Raw genomic sequence first — 13,595 nt, forward strand, 5'->3', positions numbered from 1 at the left:
CGGGAAGGATTCCAGAAGACTGGAAGGTGGCAAATGTTATGCCAATCTTCAAAAAAGGTTCTAGGGAAGATCTGGGAAACTACAGACCAGTGAGTCTGACTTCGGTACCAGGAAAGATGGTACAGGCGCTGATAAAGGACCGCATCATTGATCACCTTGACGGACACAATCTGATGAGGACCAGTCAGCACGGCTTCAGCAAAGGACGATCTTGCTTGATGAACTTGCTACACTTCTTTGAGAGGGTAAACAGGCAGATAGACAAGGGTGACCCGGTAGACATTGTATATCTGGATTTTCAGAAGGCATTCAACAAGGTTCTGCATGAACGACTATTTAAAAAAATTGAGAACCATGGAATAGAGGGTGAAATACTCACATGGATTAAAAACTGGCTAGCGGCTAGGAAACAGAGAGTAGGGGTAAAAAACAATACTCGGACTGGAAGAGTGTCACCAGTGGGGTGCCACAGGTCTCGGTGCTGTGCTCTTCAACATATTAATAAATGATCTGGAAATGGGTACGACGAGCGACATGATTAAATTTGCAGATGATACGAAGTTATTCAGAGTAGTGATGATGAATGGGGATTGTGAAGTTCTGCAACGCGACATAACCACGCTTGAGAAATGGGCAGCGACATGGCAATTGAGGTTCAACATGGATAAGTGTAAGGCAATGCATGTCAGTATCAAAAATCCCATACACGAATACAAGATGTCTGGGGCGGTACTTGGAGAGACCGCTAGGAATGATTTAGAAGGGGATCACAAACAGATCAGAGAAGGTTATCATGCCGCTGTACCAGGCCATGGTACGCCCTCACCTGGAATACTGCATCCAGCACTGGTCACGTACATGAAAAAGGAAACGGTACTACTCGAAAGGGTTCAGAGAAGAGTGACTAAAATGGTTAAGGGGTTGGAGGAGTTGCCGTACAGTGAGAGATTAGGGAAGCTGGGCCTATTCTCCCTTGAAAAGAGGAGACTGAGAGGAGACATGATCGAAACATTCAAGATAATGAAGGGAATAGACTTAGTAGATAAGACAGGTTGTTCACCCTCTCCAAGGTAGAGAGAACGAGAGGCATAGAGGGTTATGGGTGAATAAAATTACGCCAGGTGTACACCTGGCTGGGCCTCCGCGTGTGCGGACTGCCATACTTGATGGACCGAAGGTCTGATCCGGAGATGGAAGTTCTTATGAAGTTAAAAGGGGATAGATTCCGTACAAATGGAAAGAAGTTCTTCACCCAGAGAGTGGTAGAGAACTGGAATGCTCTTCCGGAATCTTTATAAGGGAAAACACCCTCTAGGGATTCAAGACAAGGTTGGAAAAGTTCCTGCTGAACCAGAACGAATGCAGGTAGGGCTGGTCTTGGTTAGGGCACAGATCTTTGACCTGGGGTGCTGCCCTATGAGCGGATTGCTGGGTGCGATGGACCACTGGTCTGACCCAGCAGCGGCAATTCTTATGTTCACTCTTTAATCCCTTAAAATTAAACACCGAGTTATAAAATTGACTGTTCCCCTTTTTTGAGCTATGGAGGGATGGGGTACCAAACTTATTAAGACAAAAAAAGAGGACACATGATCCTACCCACACTCCACCCACAGCCCTGCCCAAACCACCCATTTTCTTGATCCCCCTTCCCATCTTCTGTACCCATTTACTGCTTTTCTCTCTCTCTCCCTTCTTCCAACCCTCCTCCTCTTTCTTTCCAACACCCCTCTCCTGTGGGTACTTCTTTCTTTCTCTCTCACTCCTTCCACCCACCCTCCAATGGGTGCCCCTCTCTATCCTTCCAACCTCTCTCTTGCTGTTTTACTCTCTCCCCTCCCATTCAGCACTACATGTTCTTTTCTCCAGCACTCTCTCCTTTCCATAATGCTTCTCTAGCCCTCCCTCCATGCTGCTTCTCCATCCCCCTCCCTCCATGTTGTTTCTCCAGCCCTCCCTCCCTCCATACTGTTTCTTCAGCTTATCTCCCTCCCTTCCTCCATGCTGTTTCTCTGGCCCACCCCTCCTCTCTCCTCCTCCAATACCACTTCATCTCACAATCTCTCTAGCTCCTGATTCTCCCATCTACCTTCTTCCCAGGCCTGGCTGTTGTAATGAATCTTTGGGCAGCAAGCAGCAGCAACAAAGTAAGCCTGCTACTGAAGGCCTACACTGGAAGCTGCTCCTCTGCAATTCCCAACTATGTGGGAACAGAAAGTCGCTATAGAAAGGCAGCTTCCAGGCCAGTGGTAGCAGGCTTGTTTCATTGCTGCTGTCAGCTGCCCAAGGATTCAATCACAGTGGCCAGGCCCAGGGAGGAGGTGGGTGGGGAAGTCGGGAGAGCTGGCTAAACCTGGACAGACTCCCCCATTTTTAAAAAAACCAAAACCTATTCGGGCACCTGGACAGTCCTTGAAAAAGAACACATGTCCAGGTTTTCCCAGACATCTAGTAATCCTAAGGAGAAAGGATGGAGAGGATAATTGTGGCCCACACTGACCTAGGAATTACCACTGCTTCTAATTCTCATATATTACCGGTGACAAAGTGTTTCCTGCAGGAAAATACCAAACAGGTCAATATTTATTGGCTCAGTTTTATTTGATGTACCATCAATAAGCAAAATATATCTAAGCAGTTTACAATAGGATAACATAAGCCTCATGTTATGTTATAAGCCTCATGTTATACAAATGGACTGGAGTAGAAGCCTAATGGTTAGAGCAGCCTGCTGAGAACTGGACAGTCCAGTTTCATATCCCACAGCAGCTCCTTGTGGTCTTGAACAAGTTACTTAACCCAGCATGCCTCTGGAGATGGCAATGACTAGCCATTTCTGTATCATGCCAAGAAGACCACAAGTGTTTGTGGGGATGGAAGTCCCTCAACGTGTATTTGCCAAGAGTTAACTCTGACTCAAGGGCACATCGGAATCTGGAACATAGAAACCAATACATCTATCACTGTGGGGAAAATATAAAATAAAACAACAAAATCCCACTATATATACAGTAGGGTATGGGAACAATAGGCGAGTCAGAGGGGTATCTAATACAGGGGTCCTTTAGTTAAAGGGCATAAAATCATGTCCCACCCTCACCCCACTATGCCCCGCCCTCATATATTTACCCATTTTCTTATTTACTTCTTTATTTCCACTTTATTTATTTTATTTTAAAATTCAAAACAAACAAAGATTAGCATACCAGTGAAAGTGTATGCAACCTCCAAACATTTCTGAACAAAACTCCCCTTCCTTCCTAGAGGAAGAGATCTTCAGCTGGCAGGGCTTTGGGAAGCCCACCAATTTATATTTTGCATATGGGTAGGAGGCATGGGGCATGGAAATTTAGTGCCCATCATATTATTGAACTAATACATTTCTCACTTAGCTTTCAGAGGTTAAAACCTCTTTCTTCAGATCAGTAAACTATACTGCTGGTACAGTATCCCTGTCCTGACCTGAGGAAAGGAGTTATGGTCTCTGAATTAGTAAAAAAAATGTATTAAAATTAGTTCAATAAACAGTATCATCTTATTTCCATTTTCTATTAATAAACGATTATCAACACAGCTACAATAATACCCTATCCTAAAGCAAAAATAAATAAATAAAACAATAAATAATACTATAAATAAATAATAACAATAAATAAAAAAATAATTTTTTTCTACCTTTGTTGTCTGGTTTCTGCTTTCCTCATCTTCTCATCATTCTCTTCCTTCCGTCCACTGTCTGCCCTCTCTGCCTCTTCCATATGGCATCTGCTCTCTTTCTATGCCTCTTCCAGAAATTGTCTGCCTCTCCCTTCCATCTCTCCCTCCAACCCCCCCCCCCTTGGTGTGGCATTCATCTTCTTCCCTTTCCTCCTCCAATGGTCTGGCATCTCTCTCCTCTCCTTCCCTTCCCTCTCCCACACCTCCATGGTCTGGCATTTCACTCTTTCCTCTCCCTTCCCCCCACTTCCATCAGCATCTGCCCACTTTCTTTCCCTCCAACCCAATTCCATTCAGTATCTTTCCCCCTTATGTCTCTCTTCCCTTTCCTTGCACACCAATTCCATCAGCATCTGCCCCCTTTCAACTACCCTTCTATACCACCCTGCACCCTTTCTCTCCCTCCACCACCCTTCCATCCACCCTGTCCCCTTTCTCTCCCTCCACCATCCTTCCATGCTCCTTTTCCTCTCCCCCTCCAAACATTGCAGCTACCGGCTTGCCCTCTGACCTCCTTTTAAAAGGCAGCCCGAAAGCAGAATTAGAACAGCTGATGGCAACAGGCCCCCCTCCCCATCATTGGCAATGGCCCCCCTCACATCAATGGCAATACTCCCTCCTGCATCAACGGCAACGCAGCTGGATCTGTTACAGGAAGGTCCCACGATGACCGTGTCTGCCGGTCCATCCCCCTCCGACGTCACTTCTTCCGGAACAAGTAAGTGACATCGGAGGGGGATGGACCGGCAGATGCTAATGTATGCCTAACACGGGCAAAATAGCCTAACACAGGCCATATTGTGGGAGTGTGTGGTGCAGGGGTTAGAGCTACAGCCTCAGCACCCTGAGGTTGTGGGTTCAAATCCCTTGCTGCTCCTTGTGACCTTGGGCAAGCCACTTAATCCCCTCCTTGCCCCAGGTACACTAGATAGAGTTTGAGCCCACCGGGACAGATAGGGAAATATGATAAAGTACCAGAATGTAAACTGCTTAAGATATAAGTGGTATATAAATAATTAAACAAACAAATACTCAAATGTCCTGCAGTAATTTTTCCATGTTTATGCGCTTACTATGTGGCAAATATATTTTTTTATATTTTAGGGGAGATATCACGGGCAGAGAGATGGGGTGTGTTCCTGTGCTAGCCAGTTAGTATATGTACAAGACTGCTCCCTAACTGATCTGTGCATGGTTAACACGGGAGTCTTTACTGCCTCTGAAATAGGTGGCAGTTAAGTGCTGACGTGGTAATTAAAAACAAAACAAAAAATGGCCTTGTACTAAAGGGCTGAATTGCATACAGGTACATTAAGGCCAAGTTTTGCAGCGGCTTCATAAATGGATAGTAGTCTACTCTGAATATCACTGCTCTCCAGATAGCTAGCTGCTCCACCCATGAACTATCCAGATGACGGAGGCAGAGCTTACCCAAGTTGGCGGTCTGATGCATCTTTAGTTTGCCTGTTACTTAATTTTCTTGATGTTTTATTTCGGTTTTTCTTCAGCTACGTCTCTGATTATTGAGGACTAACTATACTTTGTAATAAGGAGACATTCTTTAAGTAATTTGGAATGTTATTTTTATTTTCAATCTACATTGTATTTTTTCTTATTATTGACTTGTAAAGATTGTCAATTGTTAAAATTATAAATAAAGAATTTAAAAATAAGAACTATTCAGATGGTGTTGAGGCAGACTGTAAGGATATTCGGTGGCACTATAGTGGTGGTTAAGCCATTTATCTGCATAATGGAGGGACACTGAAAAGCAACATCAGGAAATCATTCTTCATGGAAAGCGTGGTAGATGCCTAGAATGATCTTCTGCATTCTAAAAAGGCATGAGGAAAACATGGAGGATTTGTATACTACAAAAGGATGTATAAAAAGTACAGAATATTTTCATTCCACGTGAAATTTAAATGGCTTTCATACTTTTAGGCATAGATGTGGGGGAGAAAACAGCAGTTATAATCCAAAAGGAAATTTGATGGCGTGGTGGGTAGACTTCTTGGGCTATGCTGGTCTTTGTCTGCCATCATTTATTATGTTACTTTTATCCACATAATTTTATCCCCAAGTATTCCCTGACATCAAAAGGTATGACTAAAAATAATCCAATACTTTTTTTTTTCTACTGCTTTTTCTCACACAGGTTAGGAGCTGGCCTAATGCTTAGAATTTCTGTCCCAAATTTCACAGTTGATCTCAATTCAAGACTCTTTAGGGGGCCTTTCCCTGACAGGCTGTTACGATGCTAAGACCTCATATTCAAACCATTTACCCATGTAGTATGTATTCCTGGTTCCACTGCTTTAACATTGTTATATCTATAGCTACTTCCATTTGAAGCTGTTGAGAAAGTTGTTTCATTTTAATCCCTGTTATGTATTTGTCTGTCATTCCTCTTTTGTCGTGCCAGAAACACAGCTCTATGCAAATTTTTTTTTTCTTTTCCCTGAAGCTGTAGAATATTAAATCTTTATATAAAATATGTGCTGTTTTAAAACTCTGGAAACAGACTGACTCACATGCTTTTTCCATATATTGTGCACAAGCACAATCCTGCCCTTTGAAGATTTATTGCCAAGAATCGTGTCATGGATGCAGAAAAGAACTGCTTTAAAAATAGACCTTTGCATGTTTCACTGCCACACAAACAGAATCCTAAATTAAAGTGTACTTGTCTGATGGTTACATAGCATAAAACGTACTCTTGGGAAATCTTGGCGGATTGTCATTGACATCAGTCAGTGTGATGTTGACAGTTGTAGTTCCAGCTAATCCTCCTAGCTGTCCTCCCATGTCCTTGGCCTGGATAAGCACTTGATATTGTTCCTTGACCTCTCTGTCCATGTTTGGTAAAGCTGTCCTTATCACACCTTAGATAAAAAACAAGAGATATACATCCATAACTATGTATTAAGAATCCTAGCACAGATACAATATCTGCTGTTTGAATGAAATAAATGAATAATATTTAATTAAATCCTCAATTTTATTTCTTAAATATTTGTCTAAATTACTGTAAAATAAATTTGAACCATAGTTTCAATGAATATGTGGAAGGGCATTTTCGATAGGATGTCTTAAGTCTGAGGTTGGATGTTTTGGGCAAGACACCCACAAACCCAGCAGAAAAAAATGTCCATTTTTAAAACTACCAGGCATATATCTTTTATTTTTGAAAATGACCTCTGTAAGTTTTGGTCTATCTGTTTTGGCCATTTTCAAAAATAAAAACATCCACATGAAAAACGCACAAAAGCAAGTGTTGTAGACGTACCCAACTATCTTGTCTGATGGTGGCAGAGGAATCCCCATCAGCTTAGCCAGTTTCGGGGATACCTGCCGGCTCAGCTGATGGAGATTCCCCCTGCCAGGACCAGCTGAACCACAGAGCCCTATACCCCTTCCCCCGACATCTCTGGACCCCCCTCCCCCATATCTGCCAATGATAGATTGGCTAGAGGGCCATATGCAAATGACGGGCCTTCCCCTCCCAATGCATCTTGGGATTTGCTTACATAAACATAGGAGCATGTACTTGAGGTGACATACCAAAGCAGTGGAAGATGCCTAGGATGGGACAGATAAACCTGTCTGCAAAACCGAGGATCCAAAAATGGCATCTTCCGCTACATCCACTCTATAATATCTCATAAAGTTATGGATAGTAGACCAAGAAGCTGCTCTACATATCTCTTCAGGTGGCACTGCCCAGGAAGCCACCAGACTTCTAGTTGAATGAGCTTTTAGAGCAATAGGTGGATGTTTGCCACAGGCATCATATGTCGACAAAATTACTATACAAATCCATCTGTCAATAGATGCCTTGGAAGCTGGTCTGCCTCATCTTGACTGACAGGCTAGAATAAACAGACAGCTGGAGAGACAAAAGTTATTTATCCATTTCAAATAGTGGAGTAAACTCTTTGTACATCCAGTCTCTGCAATGTTTTATCTTGCTTGGCTGAACCCAAAACCTGAAAGGTGGGTAGATGGACCTCTTTGTTGATGTGAAATTTTGAAACAACCTTTAGTAGAAATGAAGGTACCATGTGGAGGACAATTCCTGACTCCTTGATCCTGAGGTATGGTTCTCTGCGTGAGAGTGCCTGCAATTCCGAGACCCTTCTTGCTGAGACTACTGCAATCAGAAATACTGTCTTCATTGTGAGATCCAGAAGAGATGCCTTTTGAAGAAGCTAGTACGGGAGCTAACAAAGTCCATTCAGTACAATGTTAAGATTCTACATCTGAAGGGGCTGGTGTAACGGAGGCCACAATCTGAGCAATGCCTTAAAAAATCTGGTCACATCTGTATGAGACGCCAGCGAGACCTTTCCCACTTGAGTTTGGAAGCCTGAGAGGCCTGCCACCTGGTATTTTGATAGATGTCACTGCCAGGCCCTTCTCTAGTCTGGCCTAGAGAAATGCAAGAATCACTGGAATCGTAACCTTGAAGGGCTCCATATTATCTGTGGTGCAACAAAGCTGAAAAGCTCTCCAGACCTTTGTGTGGGCCACAACAGTTGAAGGCTTATTAGCTAAGAGAAGAGTAGCAATGACTATCTCCAAATATCCTTTATGAACTAAGGCTGAGCGCTCAATAGCCATACTATAAGACCAAAGCAACCTGGGTTCAACATGTAGATTGGACACTGAGTAGTTCATATGAACCAGTAGTTGATGCATCTGGGATTAATAGGATCACAAGTCCCGGGTGAGATGTGATTCTGCGAATGACTTGGCCCACCATGGGCCACAGTAGAAACACATAAATCAGTCTCGAACCAACATGTCCAACCCTGTGCTTCTTGGCTTATGTCATTGGCTGTAGAATAGATTTGCTTTCTTGTTCTTGGCTGAAGCCATCAAGTCCATTCTTGGAATTCCCCAGTGTTTAACAATGAGGTCAAACACTCTTTGGTACAGGGACCATTCTCCTGAGCTTAGAGTGTGCTAACTGAGAAAGTTAGTCTGAACATTTTCCACTCTTGCTACATGGGCTGCAGAAAGTGCCTGAAGATGAGCCTCTGCCCACCTGAACATCTGTGTCTCCATATGTAACGGAACACTCTTGATGCCTCCTTGTCTGTTCACAAAAGCTACCACTTTGGCATTATTTGACAACACTCTGTCTGCCTTGCCTTCTAGATCTTTTTCTAGCATCTTTAAGGCTAGTTGAATGGCCCACAGTTCCAGACAATTTATGGATCATTTTCTCTGATGGAGAGACCACAGGCCCTGGAGTGGATGCCCACAATGGGTCCCTAAAAAGCTGGCATCAGTTATGAGAATCACTTATGAGGGGATTCAGAGAGGAACAATTCTCAACAAGGAGTCTATCTGGAGGCACCAGCACCAGCTGTTCCTCATTTCCACTGTCAAGGGAAGCAGCACTTGGAGGGAATGATGCTGCAATGACCACTGGGGGAGAAAATAATCCTGTAGGGAACACAAAGTGGCTGCCATCGAGCCTAGAACCTGAAGGTATTGTCAGACAGTAGGATCTTGCTTCACTAGGAGCTCTGTAATCTGCTTCTTTGGCTTCAGTTTGTGTGGCTCGAGAAGAATGATGCAGCCCTGCACCATGTTGAAGCATACTACCAAATACTCCATGCTTTGTGTTAGTTATAGATGACTCTTCTTGAAGTTGACTAATCAGCCAAATCCTGAAGGAGATTTACCACTTACTGCACAGCCAGCTTGCCTTCTGACTTTGATTGGGGCTCTGATCAGAAAATCATCCAAATATGGATGAACCTGTACTTCCATCATGTGCAGGTGAGCTGCCACCACGACCATCACCTTGGTGAAGGTGCGTGGAACCATTGCCAACCCGAAGGGTAGGGCTGCAAGCTGTAAATGCCTTTGTTTGACATGGAATCTCAGGTATTTCCTATGGACCGGGAAAATGAGAATATGAAGGTATGCCTCCATAAGATCTAGGGAGGCTAGGAATTCCCCCAGTGCCACCACCACAATTACTGACCAAACTGTGTCCATTTGTAAGCACAGCATCTTGAAGGCCGAATTTACAGACTTGAGGTCTAGAATTGTTCTTCAATCTTTATGTCATTCTTGGGCACTATGAAGTATGCAAAGTATCTACCAGAGCCTGATTCTTTGTCGGGAACTGGTTCTATGGCTTGAATGTTTAGCAGCTTTTGCACTGTCACTCAGACCCTGGTCTCCTTATCCAGCCATGTGGCTGGAGAATCCACAAACAGATCTGATGGAGGGCAATAGAAATCAACCTTGTGACCTTCCCGAATAAGATCTAGAACCCATAGGTCCAAGGAAATTTGCCCCATGACCTCCTAAATGCCAGCAGCCACCCGCCAATGTGTGAGAGCACGACTTGTTCAATGTCGTAATTGCGTCTTCTTGGAGGCAGGGCTGATATGAGACCCTGAGGGTTATTGGAGTCTGGAACTGCAAAACCTCTGTCTGAAACCCTGATAAGATCTTTGAGTGGAGGCACCTGTATAGTACCGCTGGGAGTGCTATGAGGAACAAAAATTCCTTCTGTCTCCCTCAGCAGGACAGTGAGGTCTGCTGTCAGGCAGAGACTTAGGATGGAGATCCGCCACACTGGCCATGAGGTCATCTAAGCCCTTACCAAATAGCATCTGCCCTTTAAAAGGCCGTCTGCTTAAGGTGGCCTGTAGGCTGAATCACCCATCCACTGCCTGCTCCAGAGCATCCTGCAGGCAGAAATGACATACACCAACACCTTGCTTATGACACTGATGATGTCATAAAGAGCACCCACCACATATTCTATCCCCTTTAGCAGCAGCTGGGAGTATATGTCCTCCTCTGCAGCAGGACTCCGCCGAAACCTGGAGTGGCAGGCACATGCCTTAAATGAAGTTGTTGCCGCAGCTTTGATCTCCAAAGCTAGCACTTCAAACATCATGCCTCCCTCATTAGGGAGGGAGGTACGCTTTATCACGAGAGCCACTGTGGAATCTACCCATGGCTGACTAAATAGCTGCTGAAATTCTAAAGCCATAGGGCAAAGCTTACCCTTAGAGAGCCTTCTGGAGACTCCCATTGCTCAGTGACTAGCAAGGTAATGTCTGGGTGTGTAAGAAAAATGGTAGTTTCAGCATTTGTACCACTCATGACTATGCACTGAGATGTCGACGGATGATGCAGTTCTACCTTCAATTCCCTGAGTGCATCCATGAAAACATGAGGCACAGTACCTGACTTGAAAATCCGCTGCACTGAGGTATCATCTCCCTGGTCAAGTGGTACTATTGCCTCCTGATCTCCAGTCCCTGAAAGGGAACCTGAGTACTCCAGGCTATAAACTGCACTCTGGGACAATAAAGTCAGGGAGTCTGATCTCCATTCCTCCCAGTCCTAGTCAGCTGGGTGTCGGGTTCCATAGCGGTGGGGAGGTCTCCTGGAGCTTATTCTTTCCCCGGTCCAAGGTCGGCATGCTTGCAAGCAGCCCAGAGTATCTTGGACCCGTCAAAAAGGCTTTCCACAGGAGATTAAAGAAATTTGGGGTAAACACCTGACCAGAAGGCCCTATGATTGAGACTAGCTTCTTGGGCTCTGCTGCTTCTACATACTTGCACTTTATGGACTTTCTGTAGGACCCCTGAGGAAGAAGTGTTTCTTCGAAACATGGACCATGTCGGGTCCGTTCCACATGCATATTAAGACCAGTTCTTTGGATGTATTTTATGTCGCTTATGTATTTGTCTTAATTTTTAAAATTTTTTGTTATTTTTATAAATTCCTGAACCCTGTACATTTTCCTGGAGTTTTGTTTTATTTTCTTGTTGTGCACCTTTTCTGCAGGATTTTGTTGGTTCTTTTTTGTTTTGTTTTAGGGATTTCTTCACTGCCATCCGGACCCCCTTAGGACTCAGAGGAGGCTAAGCCCGAGGTACCTGACCCTCCTTTGCATGCCCCAGAGAACATGGACATTAGGCCAACCATCCAGCACAAAACTGGCATGATATGGGGTAGAACAGCCTGAGGAGTCCATCCCAATTGATCCTGACTCAAATTGAGGGTTTTAGAAGCAGAGGAAGGCTTTAGAAAAAAAAGATTGTTTAAAATCCAAGATGGCCATTGCCAGATAATTTGCACAAAAATGGCCTGTGTGTGTGAGGGAGGGGGCTCAATTGAAGTTTATAAAACCAAGGGAAAGGAGTTTGGGGTGGGGGACCCTAACTCTGTCCCCAGAAACCCTCAAAGATCATATTATTTGAAACCCCCCTCTCAATTTTCCCTATAGGTAATAATGGGCTGTACTCACTATGCTGTGCTGGTGCCTGCCTTGTCAGCTTTCCTGCAGCCTGACTAATGGGAGTAGATTTTCTGCCTCAAATCCTTTCCAGAATGGATCCAAAACTGGAAATCTTTGGACTGCTAGTTAGACCCGACCTGTCTAACAACAACCCTCCACAGATCCTTGTGCTGTGACTGGGGGAGCAAAAACACACCCTTAAACAGGGACCCACAGCCTGTGCTTGTCTCTGATAAATCAGAAGATAAGCCAGCTCCCAGGGGAATAGTCCCTAAGCTTCTAAATTGCACCAAGTAGGTTGGCTCAACAGGTACACCTTGTGGTTACCCTGCAAGCAGCAGACTGTCCATGTGGAATCTGCATCCTCTCCCAGGCAGAGCTGCCCCAAATTGAGGACCTCTAGGCACTGATGCCTCCAAAAATGGATAGAACCCCCCCCAAAAAAAAAACCCAAAACAAAACACAAAAACCCTTAACACAGCAGATCAGAACACACCTTCTCAGTTCACTTGCAGAAGAAAAACTGGAGAGGTAGAGGTACTATACTCCACTGATAAAGGAGAAGGAGCTGAAAGATGTGATTGATATCCTTCTGCAACATTTCACAACCAGAGGGTATTCACCTCAAGTACAGACTCCTATGTTTATGCAATAGAATTAACATTACTATATGATACTGTATAAGATAGATCCGAATAAACTGGTCCTCACCAGAGCCATATCTTTCTTTAAATGCGGATTGACTATAATTTAATTAATTTGATTTGAATGTGAATTATTCAAATTTGTCCCTTGTTTAAAAGCAGACTGAAAATCCACCTTTTTGATATAGCCTTCAATCCTTAACCCTATTCCTCTGCTCTCCAACCCAGCCAGCTGATCAATCGTTCCCCTTAACTGTATCCATGACATCCTGTTTGTCTGTCTTGGCTGTTTAGATTGCAAGTTCTTTCGAACAGGGACTGTCTTCTTTGTGACTGGTACAGCGCTGCATACATCTGGTAGTGCTATAGAAATAATTCAGGGCTTTAAACTAGGTAAGTCGGGGGCGGGTACAGGCACAAACAACATACCTGGCGAACTAAACTGCCAATACTTTTTTGAGGCTGAGGTAAGTAGTCACCGAAATTCTGGGTCGGGGGTGAGTGCACACACTTTCGAGTCGGGAGTAGGGTCACATCATATTTATGGGTCACATTGTAATTCCGGGTCTAAGGGGAGTACACACTGTTGTTCTGGGTATATGGGGAGTACACATTGTGGTTCTGGGTCTAAGGAAAGCACAAATAACGCAAATAATGCTAAAGGTGTTCAAGTAGCTCAAGCAGGAATATCCCCATTGCGACGTAACAAAAATACAACATGGAGAGCTATGTACGTCAACGCACACAGTTTAGGAAACAAGATCCTGGAATTGGAAACAGAAATAAGGAATGCCGACCTGGATGTGGTGGCGATATTTGAGACCTGGCTCACAGACTCCCACGGGTGGGATATGGTCATACCGGGTTACAACTTGCTTCGCCGGGACAGGAAGGGCAGAATGGGAGGAGGTGTAGCATTATATACTAAAGATGACATTAAGGTCACGAGA

General features: G+C 44.2%; 1 protein-coding gene across 5 annotated transcripts in view; it reads right to left on the reverse strand.

Moving 5' to 3' along the window:
* The window catches only part of CDH12 (cadherin 12), a 799,528-nt gene that overhangs the window by 134,384 nt on the left and 651,549 nt on the right, over positions 1 to 13,595 (reverse strand). For all 5 annotated transcript variants that reach the window (XM_033935287.1, XM_033935284.1, XM_033935288.1 and 2 more), the window contains one exon: positions 6,435 to 6,602. In XM_033935287.1, the coding sequence (XP_033791178.1) occupies positions 6,435 to 6,602 (168 nt within the window). The remainder of the gene's footprint in view (positions 1 to 6,434; positions 6,603 to 13,595) is intronic.

This window comes from Geotrypetes seraphini, chromosome 2 (assembly GCF_902459505.1).
Source record: "Geotrypetes seraphini chromosome 2, aGeoSer1.1, whole genome shotgun sequence".
Lineage (NCBI taxonomy): Eukaryota > Metazoa > Chordata > Amphibia > Gymnophiona > Dermophiidae > Geotrypetes > Geotrypetes seraphini.